Below are 13,517 nucleotides of genomic sequence, written 5' to 3'. Positions count from 1 at the left end.
TACTCACCATCTCTCTGCTTATCTCTCTGCTCATCCAATCTCTCGCCCGAACATGTCAGCTGCACCTCAAGAACATGGCAAGAATCCGCTCTTTTCTCACAGCGGACACGCTAAAAAAGCTCACCGTTGCCCTCATCCACTCCTGTCTCGATTATTGCAACTTGTTGCTGATTGGCCTCCCTCGCGCCAGACTCTATTTTCTCCAATCCATCCTGAATGCGGCAGCCAGTCTCATCTTCCTGTCCAGCTGCTACTCGGACGCCTCTGCCCTGTGCCAGTCACTGCACTGGCTGCCCGTTAAATACAGAATTCAATTTAAACTCACTACCTTCATCTATAAAGCCCTCCACAATGCAGCGCCACCCTACATTGCCTCCCTCATCTCAATCCATCACCCAGCCCTGGCTCTCCGCTCTGCTAACGAAACCAGACTTAGCGCCCCTTTAATTCGAACCTCTGATTCCCGCTTCCAAGACTTCTCCAGAGTAGCACCGGTCCTCTGAAATGCACTACCAAAGGCTATCCGGGCAATCCACGACTCACAAAATTTCAGGCGTGCTCTAAAAATGTACCTCTTCAAGGAGGCATACCACATCCCCTAAACCAAACCCCTCTCTATACTCCACCTGATAATATGCTCCCTGACCTATTGACTGCAATCCCTGCTAGCCACCATCAACTGCCCCTGGAGTCATACCGATTCTGCCGTCACACGGCTAAAAGTCTGACCATTGTTTATGCGTATAGCATCCCTCACTCTCCACCTCACCATACTGTGCACATCTCCAGCCCCTTTACCTTCTGTATCACCCCATTACTTGTAGTATGTAAGCTCATTGGAGCAGGACCACCAGGACCCTCACCCCTATTGTTTCCATCAACTGATTACTATATGTAACCGTGGTTCGGTAATTTCTGTAATTTTGTCTTTCTGTATTTCCTCCGTCTTTGTAAGCGCAGCGGAATATGCTGGCACTATACAAACAAAGATTATTATTATTATTATTATAGATAGCCTGCATTCTTTTATTCCCCCAATAGCACAGGGAAGATCAGTTGATAAAAAAGGCAAAACAGATACAAAATAGGAATTTTAAAGTTCGGCCTTCTCAACATCATTCTTAACCAATTTACCATTTTCATCTCTTAAGCATCCAATAGTGTCTTTGACTTTTCTATTAGTTTTAACATACCCCCAAAATTATTTTTTGTTTTTGGCCTCTTTGGGGCCAAAGTGCCTTAAGGGCTTCAGTATGCAGTCCTAAGCTCTTGCTCATGACCTGAAGTTTGCCGGCTCAAGGTTGACTCAGCCTTCCATCTTTCTGAAGTCGGTAAAATTAGTACCCAGCTTCCTGGGGGGGTAATAAATCATCTAAAAGCGCTGCGGAATAAGTTGGCACTATATAAATAACAAGTTCCCCGTCCCCCCTCTTCCCCTTTGCAAGCATCAGTTCATTATTACCTTTTCTAACACCTGCCCGGCAGTTTCTGCAGACCGCATTATATTCTTCCTTAGATATCCCCCCTCTTTCCATTTGATAAACGTACTATTTTTCTTTGTTTTTAGATCTGTACACAGGAATGTACAGCATGATGTGGGTGGTAAGAGAAGGAAGCCATTTTATCCAACCTAACTCCACTCTGCCCTGTATTCCGCAGTATAATAGGGAGTGGCTCCTGCACTAAACTGCACTTTGACTTGGCTGCTGCTGCTGCACTCGGCATCTACATCAAAGTGCTGTACAGAAATGTGCAGTGTGATGTACGCGATACAAAACAAGCAAAAAATATTGTAATTACACACACTGACAATAAAAGTCTGTGGATGCTTGAGCAAAATTACGTCAATGTCTATGAAAGTAGGCCAGTGGGGCAACACGCAAAGGGACCAACATGTTGGTTTGCCCTGTGCATTTTGTATATTTGAAATAGTTGTGCCTTTGCATTACAACTATTATTCCTAATTACACTGAATAGTTTTTGCGAGTATGAATATTTATATGCCCTTAAGTTCACTCTCACACAGGGACTTTTTTCTGCATTTCTAGCATAGTGCTAAACGCTGTCATTCACTACAATTGATTTCAATGGTGTTTATCAGACTAATGTTAAAAGGCTGTTTTTTTCAAGCACTGTCTGTTCTATTTTCATGCATTACTGCGTTGTAAAACGCGATGCCTTGCCCATTGAAATGAATGGTCAAAGCTGCTGAAAAAGCCGTAGAGTGTGGCTGACGCGTTTTGGACTGCGTTTTCAGCTATGTTTTTTTAGTTCTGGCATTATCAACTTGCTTGGTCGCATTTATAACTGTGCTGAAAACGTAGTCAAACGCTGTCAAAAACGCATGTCAATGCAGCTGAAAACGCATCATTTTTACAAGTGCATGTGTGAGAGTGGTCTAAGTGGATATATTTTTTGTTGCAGTCACTGTGAGATGCAAATCTATATATATAAAGACAAAAGCCTTCACTGACTGACTCACTCACTGACTCACTGACTGACTCGCCACTAATTCTCCAACTTCCCGATGTCGTAGAAACTTGAAATTTGGCACGCACGAGCATTGTTTATGTCATAAATATGAAAAGTTAATGGGTCCCAACTCGATTATTCAATTCTAGCGCAAAAGAACTAGCGTCCACATTTTACGTACGTAATCTAATTCTCCAACTTCCCGATGTCGTAGAAACATGAAATTTGGCACGAGCATTGATTATGTCATAAATAGGAAAAGGTAATGGGTTCCAACTCGATTATTCAATTCTAGTGCTAAAGAATTAGTGTCAAATTTTATGTATGGAATCTAATTCTCTCACTTACCAATGTCATAAAAACTTGAAATTTGGCACTGGCATTGATTATGTCATAAATAGGAAAAGCTAATAGATCCCAACCCGATTATTGAATTCTAAGTGCAAAAGAATTAGCGTCCAAATTTTACATATGAAATCTAATTCTCTCACTTCCCGATGTCATAGAAACTTGAAATTTGGCACGAGCATTGATTATGTGATAAATAGGAAACGCTAATGGGTCCCAACTTGATTATTCAATTCTAGCGCAAAAGAATTAGCGTCCAAATTTTACGTATGGAATCTAATTCTCTCACTTCCGGATGTCATAAAAACTTGAAATTTGGCACGGGCATTGATTATGTCATAAATAGGAAAGCTAATAGATCCCAACCCGATTATTGAATTCTAAATGCATAAGAATTAGCATCCAAATTTTACGTATGAAATCTAATTCTCTCACTTCCCGATGTCATAGAAACTTGAAATTTGGCACGAGCATTGATTATGTCATGAATAGGAAAAGCTAATAGATCCCAACTCGATTACACAGGTCTGCAAAAAAAACTTTTTAAAAAATTGTTTTGCTTTTGTTAAATCATCTTTATGTAGTTTTTTGCACAGATTTCAAAAATGACATGGGTTTTTTTCTATCACGTAAGGCTTGCCTACAAAATAAAGTTGAAGTATTTGGAAAAAATACAAAAAAACGGAAATTTTTAATTTGTTTTTATTATTGTAACATAATAATATATAATATAATAATAATAATCTTTATTTGTATAGCGCCAACTTATTCCGCAGCGCTTTCAGGCCTGGATAAATGCAAAACAATACAACAATTACAATATAAGGTACATTGGGTTAGACACAAATGGGTTGAGGGTGGTACAGGAGGTGCAGGGGGTGGGGAACACAGGCAATAGGAAATATTATGTACAGATCATTTATCAGAAGGCAAACAGGGTGGAGCACCATAGTGAGGGGCAGGGGACTAGGTCAGGAGATTTGGTACGCTTCCCTGAAGAGGTGCGTTTTTAAGGCGCGTCTGAAATTTCGTGCATCGGGAATTGTCCGGATGCCTTGGGGTAGAGCATTCCAGAGGATGGGTGCTGCTCTAGTGAAGTCCTGTAGGCGAGCATGAGAGGTTCGTATTACAGGGGTGTTTAGTCTGAGGGTGTTAGCCGATCGGAGTGAGCGGGCTGGGTGGTGTACTGACAGTAGGGAGGCGATGTATGGTGGTGCAGCGCCATGCAGAGCTTTGTGAGTGAGGTAGAGGAGTTTAAATTTAGTTCTGCAGTGGATGGGCAGCCAATGCAGCGACTGGCATAATGCAGAGGCGTCTGAATAACGACTGGATAGAAAAATGAGTCTAGCTGCTGCATTTAGTATGGATTGGAGCGGAGCGAGTCTAGTGCGGGGGAGGCCAATGAGTAGTGAGTTGCAGTAGTCGAGCCGGGAGTGGATGAGCGCAACCACGAGCGTCTTTAGCGTGTCCGTGGTTAGGAACGGACGTATTTTAGCAATATTTCTGAGGTGCATGTGGCATGTTTGGGCCAGAGATTGGATATGGGGGGAAAAGGAGAGGTCAGAGTCCAGTGTGACCCCAAGGCATCGGGCATGCCGTCGGGGGGTTATGATGGTGCCAGACACTGGAATGGAGATGAGTGAAAGCAAAAAAACCCCAACAATACCTAGCTAAAATAAGCATAATAGTGATACACCTGTGTTGCAAAGTTATTATAAGTCTTTGTAAAAACGTTTTCTTTTTCCATCAAAGCTTCTTTTGGTACTTTTTCGGCTGTGTTCTTGTGAATTTTCCTTTTTTAACATCCAACAGTAGTCTGCCATCATGGTGACATTCCATCGACCTTGGTATCTGCGCTCCATTTCTTTTAGATCTTGATGGAAACATTCTCCTTGTTCCTCACTTACAGCCCCAAGATTTTCTGGAAAGTAGTCCAGATGTGAGTGAAGGAAATGGACTTTGACACTCATGTTGCAGCCCAAGATTTTGTAGTTTTGTAACAATTCAGCAACCAAAGTTTTGTAGTTTGGGTCTTTTTTATTTCCAAGAAAGCCTGTTACAACAAGTTTAAATGAATTCCAGGCATTTTTTTCTTCCATTTTCATTTTAGTGACAAAGATTTCATCTTTTAAAAGTTTTCTTATGTCAGGCCCAACAAAGACTCCTTTCAGCTTAGCATCTGATAGACCAGGAAACTGTTCATAAAGATACTTGAAACACTCTCCTTCTTTGTGTAATGCTTTCACAAACTGTTTCATTAGTCCCAATTTGATATGAAGTGGTAGAAGTAAGATCTTTTTAGGAGCCACTAAACTTTGTCTTTCAACATTTTTAACTCCAGGAATAAGAGCCTTTCTGATTGGCCAGGTCGACTTGACATAGTGTTGTTTCCTGTCACGGCTATCCCATTCACAGAGGAAACATGGAAACTTTGTGTAACCACTTTGTTGACCTAGTAACATGGAAATAACTTTCAAATCCCCACAAATGGTCCATTTATGGTCAGAGTAGCTGAGCTTATTAAGAACAAACCTAAGATTTTCGTAGCATTCTTTCAAATGGACTGAGTATCCAACAGGCACAGAAGCATATTGGTTACCATTGTGAAGAAGTACGGCTTTCAAACTCCTTTTTGACGAATCTATGAAAAGTCTCCATTCCTCTGGGTCATACGTTATGTTGAACATTTCCATGATTCCAGGTACATTGTTGCAGAAAACTAGTTCACCCTCTTGTGTAAAAAAAGGGACAAATTCCTTTTCTCTAAGTCGGTACCATGAAAATGAAACACCGGAGGCTAACATATGTCTTTCTTTAAGTCTAGACCCTAACACTTCCGCTGAATCCTTTGGTTGGCCCAGATCTTGTACTAAATCGTTCAAGTCTGATTGAGAGAAAAGTTCAGGGTCATTGGTACCTGGATCATAGCTGTCATCATTATCGCTGCTGCTATGTGACATTTGGTCTAAATCATCTAAAATATTGTCCAGGGTATCCGGAGGTGAAGGAATAGGCAAGTCAGGTCCATGAGGAACAGGGCGAATAGCCGAACGTATGTTGATTGGGTATGAAATGTCCTTCCTGTTTTTTAAATTGAAACCTTGCACTGAACAAGAACAAAAATAACAGTCATCACTGTGATTTTTAGGCTCTCTCCAAACCATGGGTACTCCAAAACGAAATGATTTCTTCTTACCTTGAAACCATTGTCTCAGTTCTTCAACACACACAGAACACACTATATGGGGAGCCCAAGATTTATCTTGGTCCCCTAATTTCATACCAAAGTATGCAAAATACACCTTCTGAACAAAATTAGAAATGTTCCTTTGTTGCTTCCTGACGGTATAAGACCCACAAATATAACAGAAACAGTTAGGAGAGTTGACACATCTTCTAGTAGCCATTTCTTCTAAATACCGTAGCACAAAACTGTTTGATGCGTACACCACAGTGGCTGGCTCCACACTGAGTCACTGACTGCAGTCAAGGTCACGCCTAGCAGACAGTTTAGATTCGTTGTCGTACGCGTACCGAACCAGAAAAACCCTGAAATAAGAAAATTTCAGGTGTAATTTGTGACTTATCTAGGGGTGATGGAATTTTTTCACTATTTTTACCGTAATCAGCACAAAAAATACTGTTAAACCCACTAATTAAATATGCTACAATTTTTTCATTGCAGACCTGTGTTATTCAATTCTAAGCGCAAGAGAATTAGCGTCCAAATTTTTGTACGGAATCCAATTCTCTCACTTCCCGATGTCATAGAAACTTGAAATTTGGCACAAGCATTGATTATGTCATAAATAGGAAAAGTTAATGGGTCCCAACTCGATTATTTAATTCTAGCGCAAAAAGAATTAGCGTCCAAATTTTACGTACGTAATCTAATTCTTTAACTTCCCGATGTCATAGAAATTAAAAAATTTTTTAAACAAGCATTGATTCTGCGATAAATAGGGAAAGCTAATGGGTCCCAACTCGATTATTCAATTCTAAGAGCAAAAGAATTAGCGTCCAAATTTTTACGTACGTAATCTAATTCTCTCACTTCCCGGTGTCATGGAAACTTGAAATTTGGCACGAGCATTGATTATGTCATAAATAGGAAAAGTTAACGGGGCCCAACTCGATTATTTAATTCTAGCGCAAAAGAATTAGCGTCCAAATTTTACGTACGGAATCTAATTCTTTAACTTCCCGATGTCATGGAAATTTGAAATTTGGCACAAGGATTGAATATTATGTCATGAATAGGAAAAGTTAATGGGTTCCAACTCGATTATTCAATTCTAAGCACAAAAGAATTAGCGCCCAAATTTTACATACGGAATCTAATTCTCTTACTTCCCAATGTCGTACAAACTTGAAATTTGGCACGAGCATTGATTATGTCATAAATAGGAAAAGTTAATGGGTTCCCACTCGATTATTCAATTCGAAGCGCAAAAGAATTAGCGTCCAAATTTTACGTACGTAATCTAATTCTTTAACTTCCCGTTGTCTTAGAAATTTGATTTTTTTTCATGAGCATTGATTATGGCATTAATAGGAAAAGTTAATGGGTCCTAACTCGAATATTCAATTCTAGCGCAAAAGAATTAGCGCCTAAATTTTACGTACGGAATCTAATTCTCTCATAGAAACGTGAAATTTGGCACGAGCATTGATTATGTCATAAATGGGAAAAGTTAATGCGTCCCAACTCGATTATTCAATTCTAGTGCAAAAGAATTAGTGTCCAAATTTTACGTACGGAATCTAATTCTCTCACTTCCCGATGTCAAAGAAACTTGAAATTTGGCACGAGCATTGATTATGCCATAAATAGGAAAACCTAATAGATCCCAACTCGATTATTGAATTCTAAGCACACAAAAAATAGCATCCAAATTTTACATACTGAATCTAATTCTCTCACTTCCCAATGTCGTACAAACTTGAAATTTGGCACGAGCATTGATTATGTCACAAATAGGAAACGCCAATAGATCCTAACTCTATTATTCAATTCTAGCACAAAAGAATTATCGTCCAAATTTTACGTACGGAATCTAATTCTCTCACTTCCCGATGTCATAGAAACTTAAAATTTGGCACGAGGATTGATTATTATGTCATAAATAGGAAAAGCTAATGGGTCCCAAATCGATTATTCTATTCTAGCGCAAAAGAATTAGCGTCCAAATTTTATGTACGTAATCTAATTCTCTCACTTCCCGATGTCATAGAAACTTGAAATTTGGCACGAGCATTGATTATGTCATAAATAGGAAACATTATTGGATCCTAACTCGATTATTTAATTCTAAGCGCAAAAGAATTAGCGTCCAAATTTTACGTATATAATCTAATTCTCTCACTTCCCGATGCAACAAATAATTACACAAATTTTTACCGCACAAATGTGAAATTTGCCATGACCATTCTTTGCATACTAAATATTGGAAATTTAAAGGGTTGCAACTTGATTATTCAATCCTATGCATAAAAGTAAGTGACCCCCTATGTAATGTAACTAATAACATATCTGTACCCTGTAATATATGAGACAGTTATCTTCCCAGCAAAACAAAACGCATTTAGAAATATGAGTATATACTAACAGGAATAAAACTGACTGTCGTATGTATTGAAAGGCTGTAAAGTACAAAAGGAAGTGGACATGGACTGCTGGGATGGAGTATGCCTTTAAGTATAACAAGGGGCTGCAACCTTCAGTCTGGGTAGGAAATTTGAATAAAAAGGGGCGTTACCTTTCAGGGTAAAAATGAAGATAGTGTGTAAGGTGGCACATTCTGTGGGGTGAGATTTTCAAAAAACTACCTTTTTAGTTTTAACGAGGAATTATTTCCTTTTCAAATTCAATTGTGTTCTCATTTGTTTTTCACAAATCTTTTAAATTTTATGTTTTTATTTTTTATACGTCGCATGGTTACCTCCACGTGGTGTTTCCTGGGTAACGCAAAGAACTACGCAAAATAGTGAACATATTTTTTTCCTCAGTATCTCTAAAGTAACCACAACTTCATAAGATTTTCGGTGTGAACGCCAGATAAATACCAGTGCCAAATTAACTCGGGCGAAGTCAGGTATATCAGCTAGTCTATATATATATATATAAAGACGAAAGCCCTCACTGACTGACTGATTCACTGCCTGACTCAACACTAATTCTCCAACTTTCCGATGTCATAGAAAAATGAAATTTGGCACAAGCATTGATTATGTCCAAACTAGGAAAAGTAAAGGGATCCCAACTCGATTATTCAATTCTAGCGCAAAAGAACTAGCGTCCACATTTTACATACGTAATCTAATTCTCTCACTTCCTGATGTCATAGAAACTTGAAATTTGGCACGAGCATTGATTATTTCATAAATAGGAAAAGCTAATGGGTTCCAACTCGATTATTTAATTTTAAGCGCAAAAGAATTAGCATCCAAATTTTACGTACAGAATCTAATTTTCTCACTTCCCGATGTCGTAGAAACATGAAACTTGGCACGGGCATTGAATATGTCATAGATAGGAAAAGCTAATGGGTCCCAACTCGATTATTCATTTCTAAGCACAAAAGAATTATCATCCAAATTTTACGTACAGAATCTAATTCACTTCCCGATGTCATAGAAATTTGAAATTTGGCACGAGCATTGATTGTGTCATGAATAGGAAAAGCTAATGGGTCCCAACTCGATTATTCAATTCTAAGCGCAAAAGAAATAGCGTCCAAATTTTACGTACACAATCTAATTCTCTCACTTCCTGATGTCATTTTATATAAAGGAAACGTCGCATGGTTACCTCTTCGTAGTGTTTTTCTGGGTAACGCAAAGAACCATGCAAAATGGTGAACATATTTTTTTCCTCGTTATCTCTAAAATAACCACAACTTCATAAGATTTTCCGTGTGAACACCAAATAAACACCAGTACCAAATTAAATCGGGCGAAGCCGGGTATATCATCTAGTTGGTTAATAAAGGAATGCTTTTGATTGTGCGTGATTTAAGGTAAGTGGTATGATTGTCCTACAAATTATATATTTAGCTTAGGCATAAAGCTTCAGTGAACAAGTACAACTGTTAAAGCTCAGCAAAATGTGTGGATCTTCGGAAGGTATATCAGTAGAGATGAGCGAGCACCAAAATGCTCGGGTGCTTGTTACTCGAGTCGAACTTTCAGTGATGCTCGAGAGTTCGTTTCGAGTAACGAACCCCATTGAAGTCAATGGGCGACTCGAGCATTTTTGTATATGACTGCTGCTCCGCTAAGGTTTTCATTTGTGAAAATCTTAGCAAATCATCTAAGTCATGTAAAAAACACAGAAATGGATAGGGCAGGCGAGGAGCAACATGCAGGGCTGCATTTCGGGCTCCGAGGTCTCACTATTAAGCCACAATAGTGGCAAGAGTGAGACCCCCCCCCCCCCCCCCACTGTCAGCATAACGATAGTTCTCCTCTGCCACAGCTGTAACAGCTGTGGCAGAGAAGAACGATGTTAGCCCATTGAATTCAATGGAGCCGGCAATACAGCCTGCTCCATTGAAAGCAATGGGCTGCCGGCGAGCGCGGGATGAATTTTCGGGAAGGGCTTAAAAATATAAGCCCTTACCTGAAAAAGAAAGATTTTAGTGTAAAAAAGAATGAAAATGCAGGCATTCTCTTCAATGGAGCCGCTGCTGCTGCCGGCGACTCCATTGAAGACAATGGTCCGCTGGCACACCTGAATTCTTTTTCAGGGAAGGACTTTACATATGAGCCATTCCCTGGAAATGAATTAAAAGTGATTTAAAAAAACAAAAAAAAATAGATACTCACCTCCCTTCAGCTGCCGGGGCAAAGCCGTGTGTTCTCCTGCTGTCCCCTGCACTGTGGTGCTGAACTGCTGTCATTCAGCTGAGAGCTGCGCTGAGCCAATCAGAGGCAACACTCACTCACCCATTCATGAATTCATGAATGGGTGTGAGTGAGATTTGCCTCTGATTGGCTCAGCGCTGAGCCAATCAGGGGCATGTCTGACTCACACCCCCTTCACACCCACTGCAGGCCAGCCGCGCTGAACTCCGTCTGCCGGGACAAGGTGAGTATATATATATTTTTTATTTTTACACATTTCTGGATGAATTGCAGGGAAGGGCTTATATATTTAAGCCCTTCCCGACAATTCATCCCGCGATCGCCGGCAGCCCATTGCTTTCAATGGAGCCGGCTGTATTGCCGGCTCCATTGAATTCAATGGTCAGTGCTCGTTTAATCGAGACGAGTACCGCGTGGTGCTCGTCTCGAGTAACGAGCATCTCGAGCACCCTAATACTCGAACGAGCATCAAGCTCGGACGAGTATGCTCGCTCATCTCTATATATCAGCTATCATTACTGCTCACTCTACTTTAAAACGGAATGGATATTTCTCTTAAACAGTTTCCAGAACGTATGAAAAATGTACAGTATAGCAGGTAAAACACACTATTGCTCGGAGAAAACAGGACATCTGCTATTCAGTCTAAATACATTTAAACTAAACTGATCAACGCATTTTCATAATATATGTATAATACATTTGAGGACTTCTTCTGCAGAGTAAAAACCTGGACTGGTTCCCCAGGATGAGAGCAATGTCTCTAGTAAGTAATGAAGGGGAGGGAGAACAGAATGAGATACGTAGCCTCCAGGACAAACTCAACTCAACCATGCGGCTGGTTACTCATCTGACATTGCAGCTCAATGAACTCAAGGAACAGGTAAAGAATTTACCTTTATCAATTTCACTAAGGGTGTGTTCACATACAGTGGATTTAATGTGGATTTGTACCATGGTGTAAATTTTGACACAAACACGCAATAGAATTTAACGTGAAATTTTGCCAAATATTGCACTTGCCAAAGTGTGATTTTACCTTTTTCATTAAAAACGCCTCTTATCACTTCAAGTAAAGTATTGATCCTCCGCAGTGCAATGCAGGAAAGAAAAAAATCGCTCGTGTATAAAATTGCATTCAAAATATGGGTTCATATTCGTCTCACAATGCACAAATCTCGCGCGATTTTCACAGCCGTGTGAAAGTGGCCTTTATCTTAATATTTCATACCCCTTTTCACCAGCGTTTGCTTACTTCCGTTTTACTCCTGGTGTACCAACCTATAACACATCCTGCCACCAATATGATATGCAGTACAAAGTCTGTCTGTCTGTTGCTAGTTTGTATTATGATGGTTGATGATTATTCCTAGAAGATAAGGAATCTCTCACCCTCTTGATATTAAAATAATTCAATTTCACTGCTTCACTATTGGATGACAAGGTTTTTAGTCTCTTGGAGTTCTTTCAAACATGACCACTCTGCAAGTAATTTATCATTCACTTAACTATCCTTAGAGATTAATATATGCTGGGCTTCAGAGTGTAAGTACTCAGGTAGAAACCAATTTAGTGACATATTTGATACATTCTCTTATACATTTCTTTCATTTAGATGACTGAACAACGGAAGCGCCGACAGAGAATGGGATTTGTAGATGTACAGGCGAATGCGGGACACACCATGGGCAGCAATCAAATAATAGTCAGCCAATGACAAAGTGGAAACTACTGAAGATGAGCCGTACACCATAAAATGTTGCTGAAGACTGTGTTAATGATATGCATAATAGTAATAATAATAATGCTGCTCTTTATAAGAAAGCAAGAATGATTTTATTTTGTATGTTAGTGAGGGGCATGTTAGTAGCAAGAGTGATCCAGAAAGATAAACTCTGGTTGTGTATATCTATATACACAAAGCATTTAATGAACTATTCTGGAATGAAATATTAAAAGCACAAAGCGGAAAACAGCCATATGCGCAAAGTTCATTTAGAACATATTAATCCTGTTAAATGTTTCTTGATATTGTAAATAGGATTAATATAATGCAGGCATCCACCACAACAAGCAATGACCAGCACCTACCTAGTAATCAGAGTGCTATTGGGAATATGTCAGGAAATTACTAAGATTGATACAATTATTGAATCATTTTGCATTGTCTTAGATGTGGAGGCAGATAGAACCATTACCGTATATACTGGCGTATAAGACGACTTTTGAAAAATCTGCTCTGAAGTCGGGGGTCGTCTTATACGCCGGTAATACAAAAAAAAGAAAGTGTCAAAAAAAAAAATCATTACTCACCTCCCCCGGCGTTCTGCGGCGCTGCTGCAGGCTGTCGCTCCCTCCTGGTCCCTGGCAGAGCATTGCTTTCTGGACGCAGGGCTTGAAATCCCCGCCTCCAGAAAGCTAATACTGTGATTAGCTAACACACGCCGTCAGCCAATCACAGCCATTCAATGACATCATTGAATGGCTGTGATTGGCTGAAGGCACGTGTGTTTTCTGGAGGCGGGGATTTCAAGCCCTGCGTCCAGAAAGCAATGCTCTGCCGGGGACCAGGAGGGAGCGACATCCTGCAGCAGCACCGCAGAATGCCGGGGAAGGTGAGTAATGTTTTTTATTTTTTGCTCCGCTGTATTCACGGCGTATAAGGTGAAAGTTGGGGGGTCGTCTTATACGCCCCGTCGCCTTATACGCCGGTATATACGGTAACTGTTTCTCAGACTAAAAATGAAGCTAAATATTGAATGAGGTCAGGTTAATGGAAAAATCTTGATAGTACTGACTGAGAACAGCACGTATAGATGCCAATTTCAATG

The 13,517-nt window shown here is 39.9% G+C and overlaps 1 protein-coding gene across 3 annotated transcripts in view; it reads left to right on the top strand.

Annotated features, from left to right (window-relative positions):
* The window catches only part of ITPR3 (inositol 1,4,5-trisphosphate receptor type 3), a 665,728-nt gene extending 652,609 nt beyond the window's left edge, over positions 1 to 13,119 (top strand). For all 3 annotated transcript variants that reach the window (XM_066609086.1, XM_066609095.1, XM_066609083.1), the window contains 2 exons: positions 11,408 to 11,569; positions 12,302 to 13,119. In XM_066609086.1, the coding sequence (XP_066465183.1) occupies positions 11,408 to 11,569; positions 12,302 to 12,403 (264 nt within the window). In that variant the 3' untranslated portion in view covers positions 12,404 to 13,119. The remainder of the gene's footprint in view (positions 1 to 11,407; positions 11,570 to 12,301) is intronic.
* The last annotated feature ends 398 nt before the right edge of the window (positions 13,120 to 13,517 follow it).

This window comes from Eleutherodactylus coqui, chromosome 1 (genome assembly GCF_035609145.1).
Source record: "Eleutherodactylus coqui strain aEleCoq1 chromosome 1, aEleCoq1.hap1, whole genome shotgun sequence".
Taxonomy (NCBI): Eukaryota; Metazoa; Chordata; class Amphibia; order Anura; family Eleutherodactylidae; genus Eleutherodactylus; species Eleutherodactylus coqui.
This window is presented reverse-complemented; position numbering and strand designations above follow the sequence as displayed.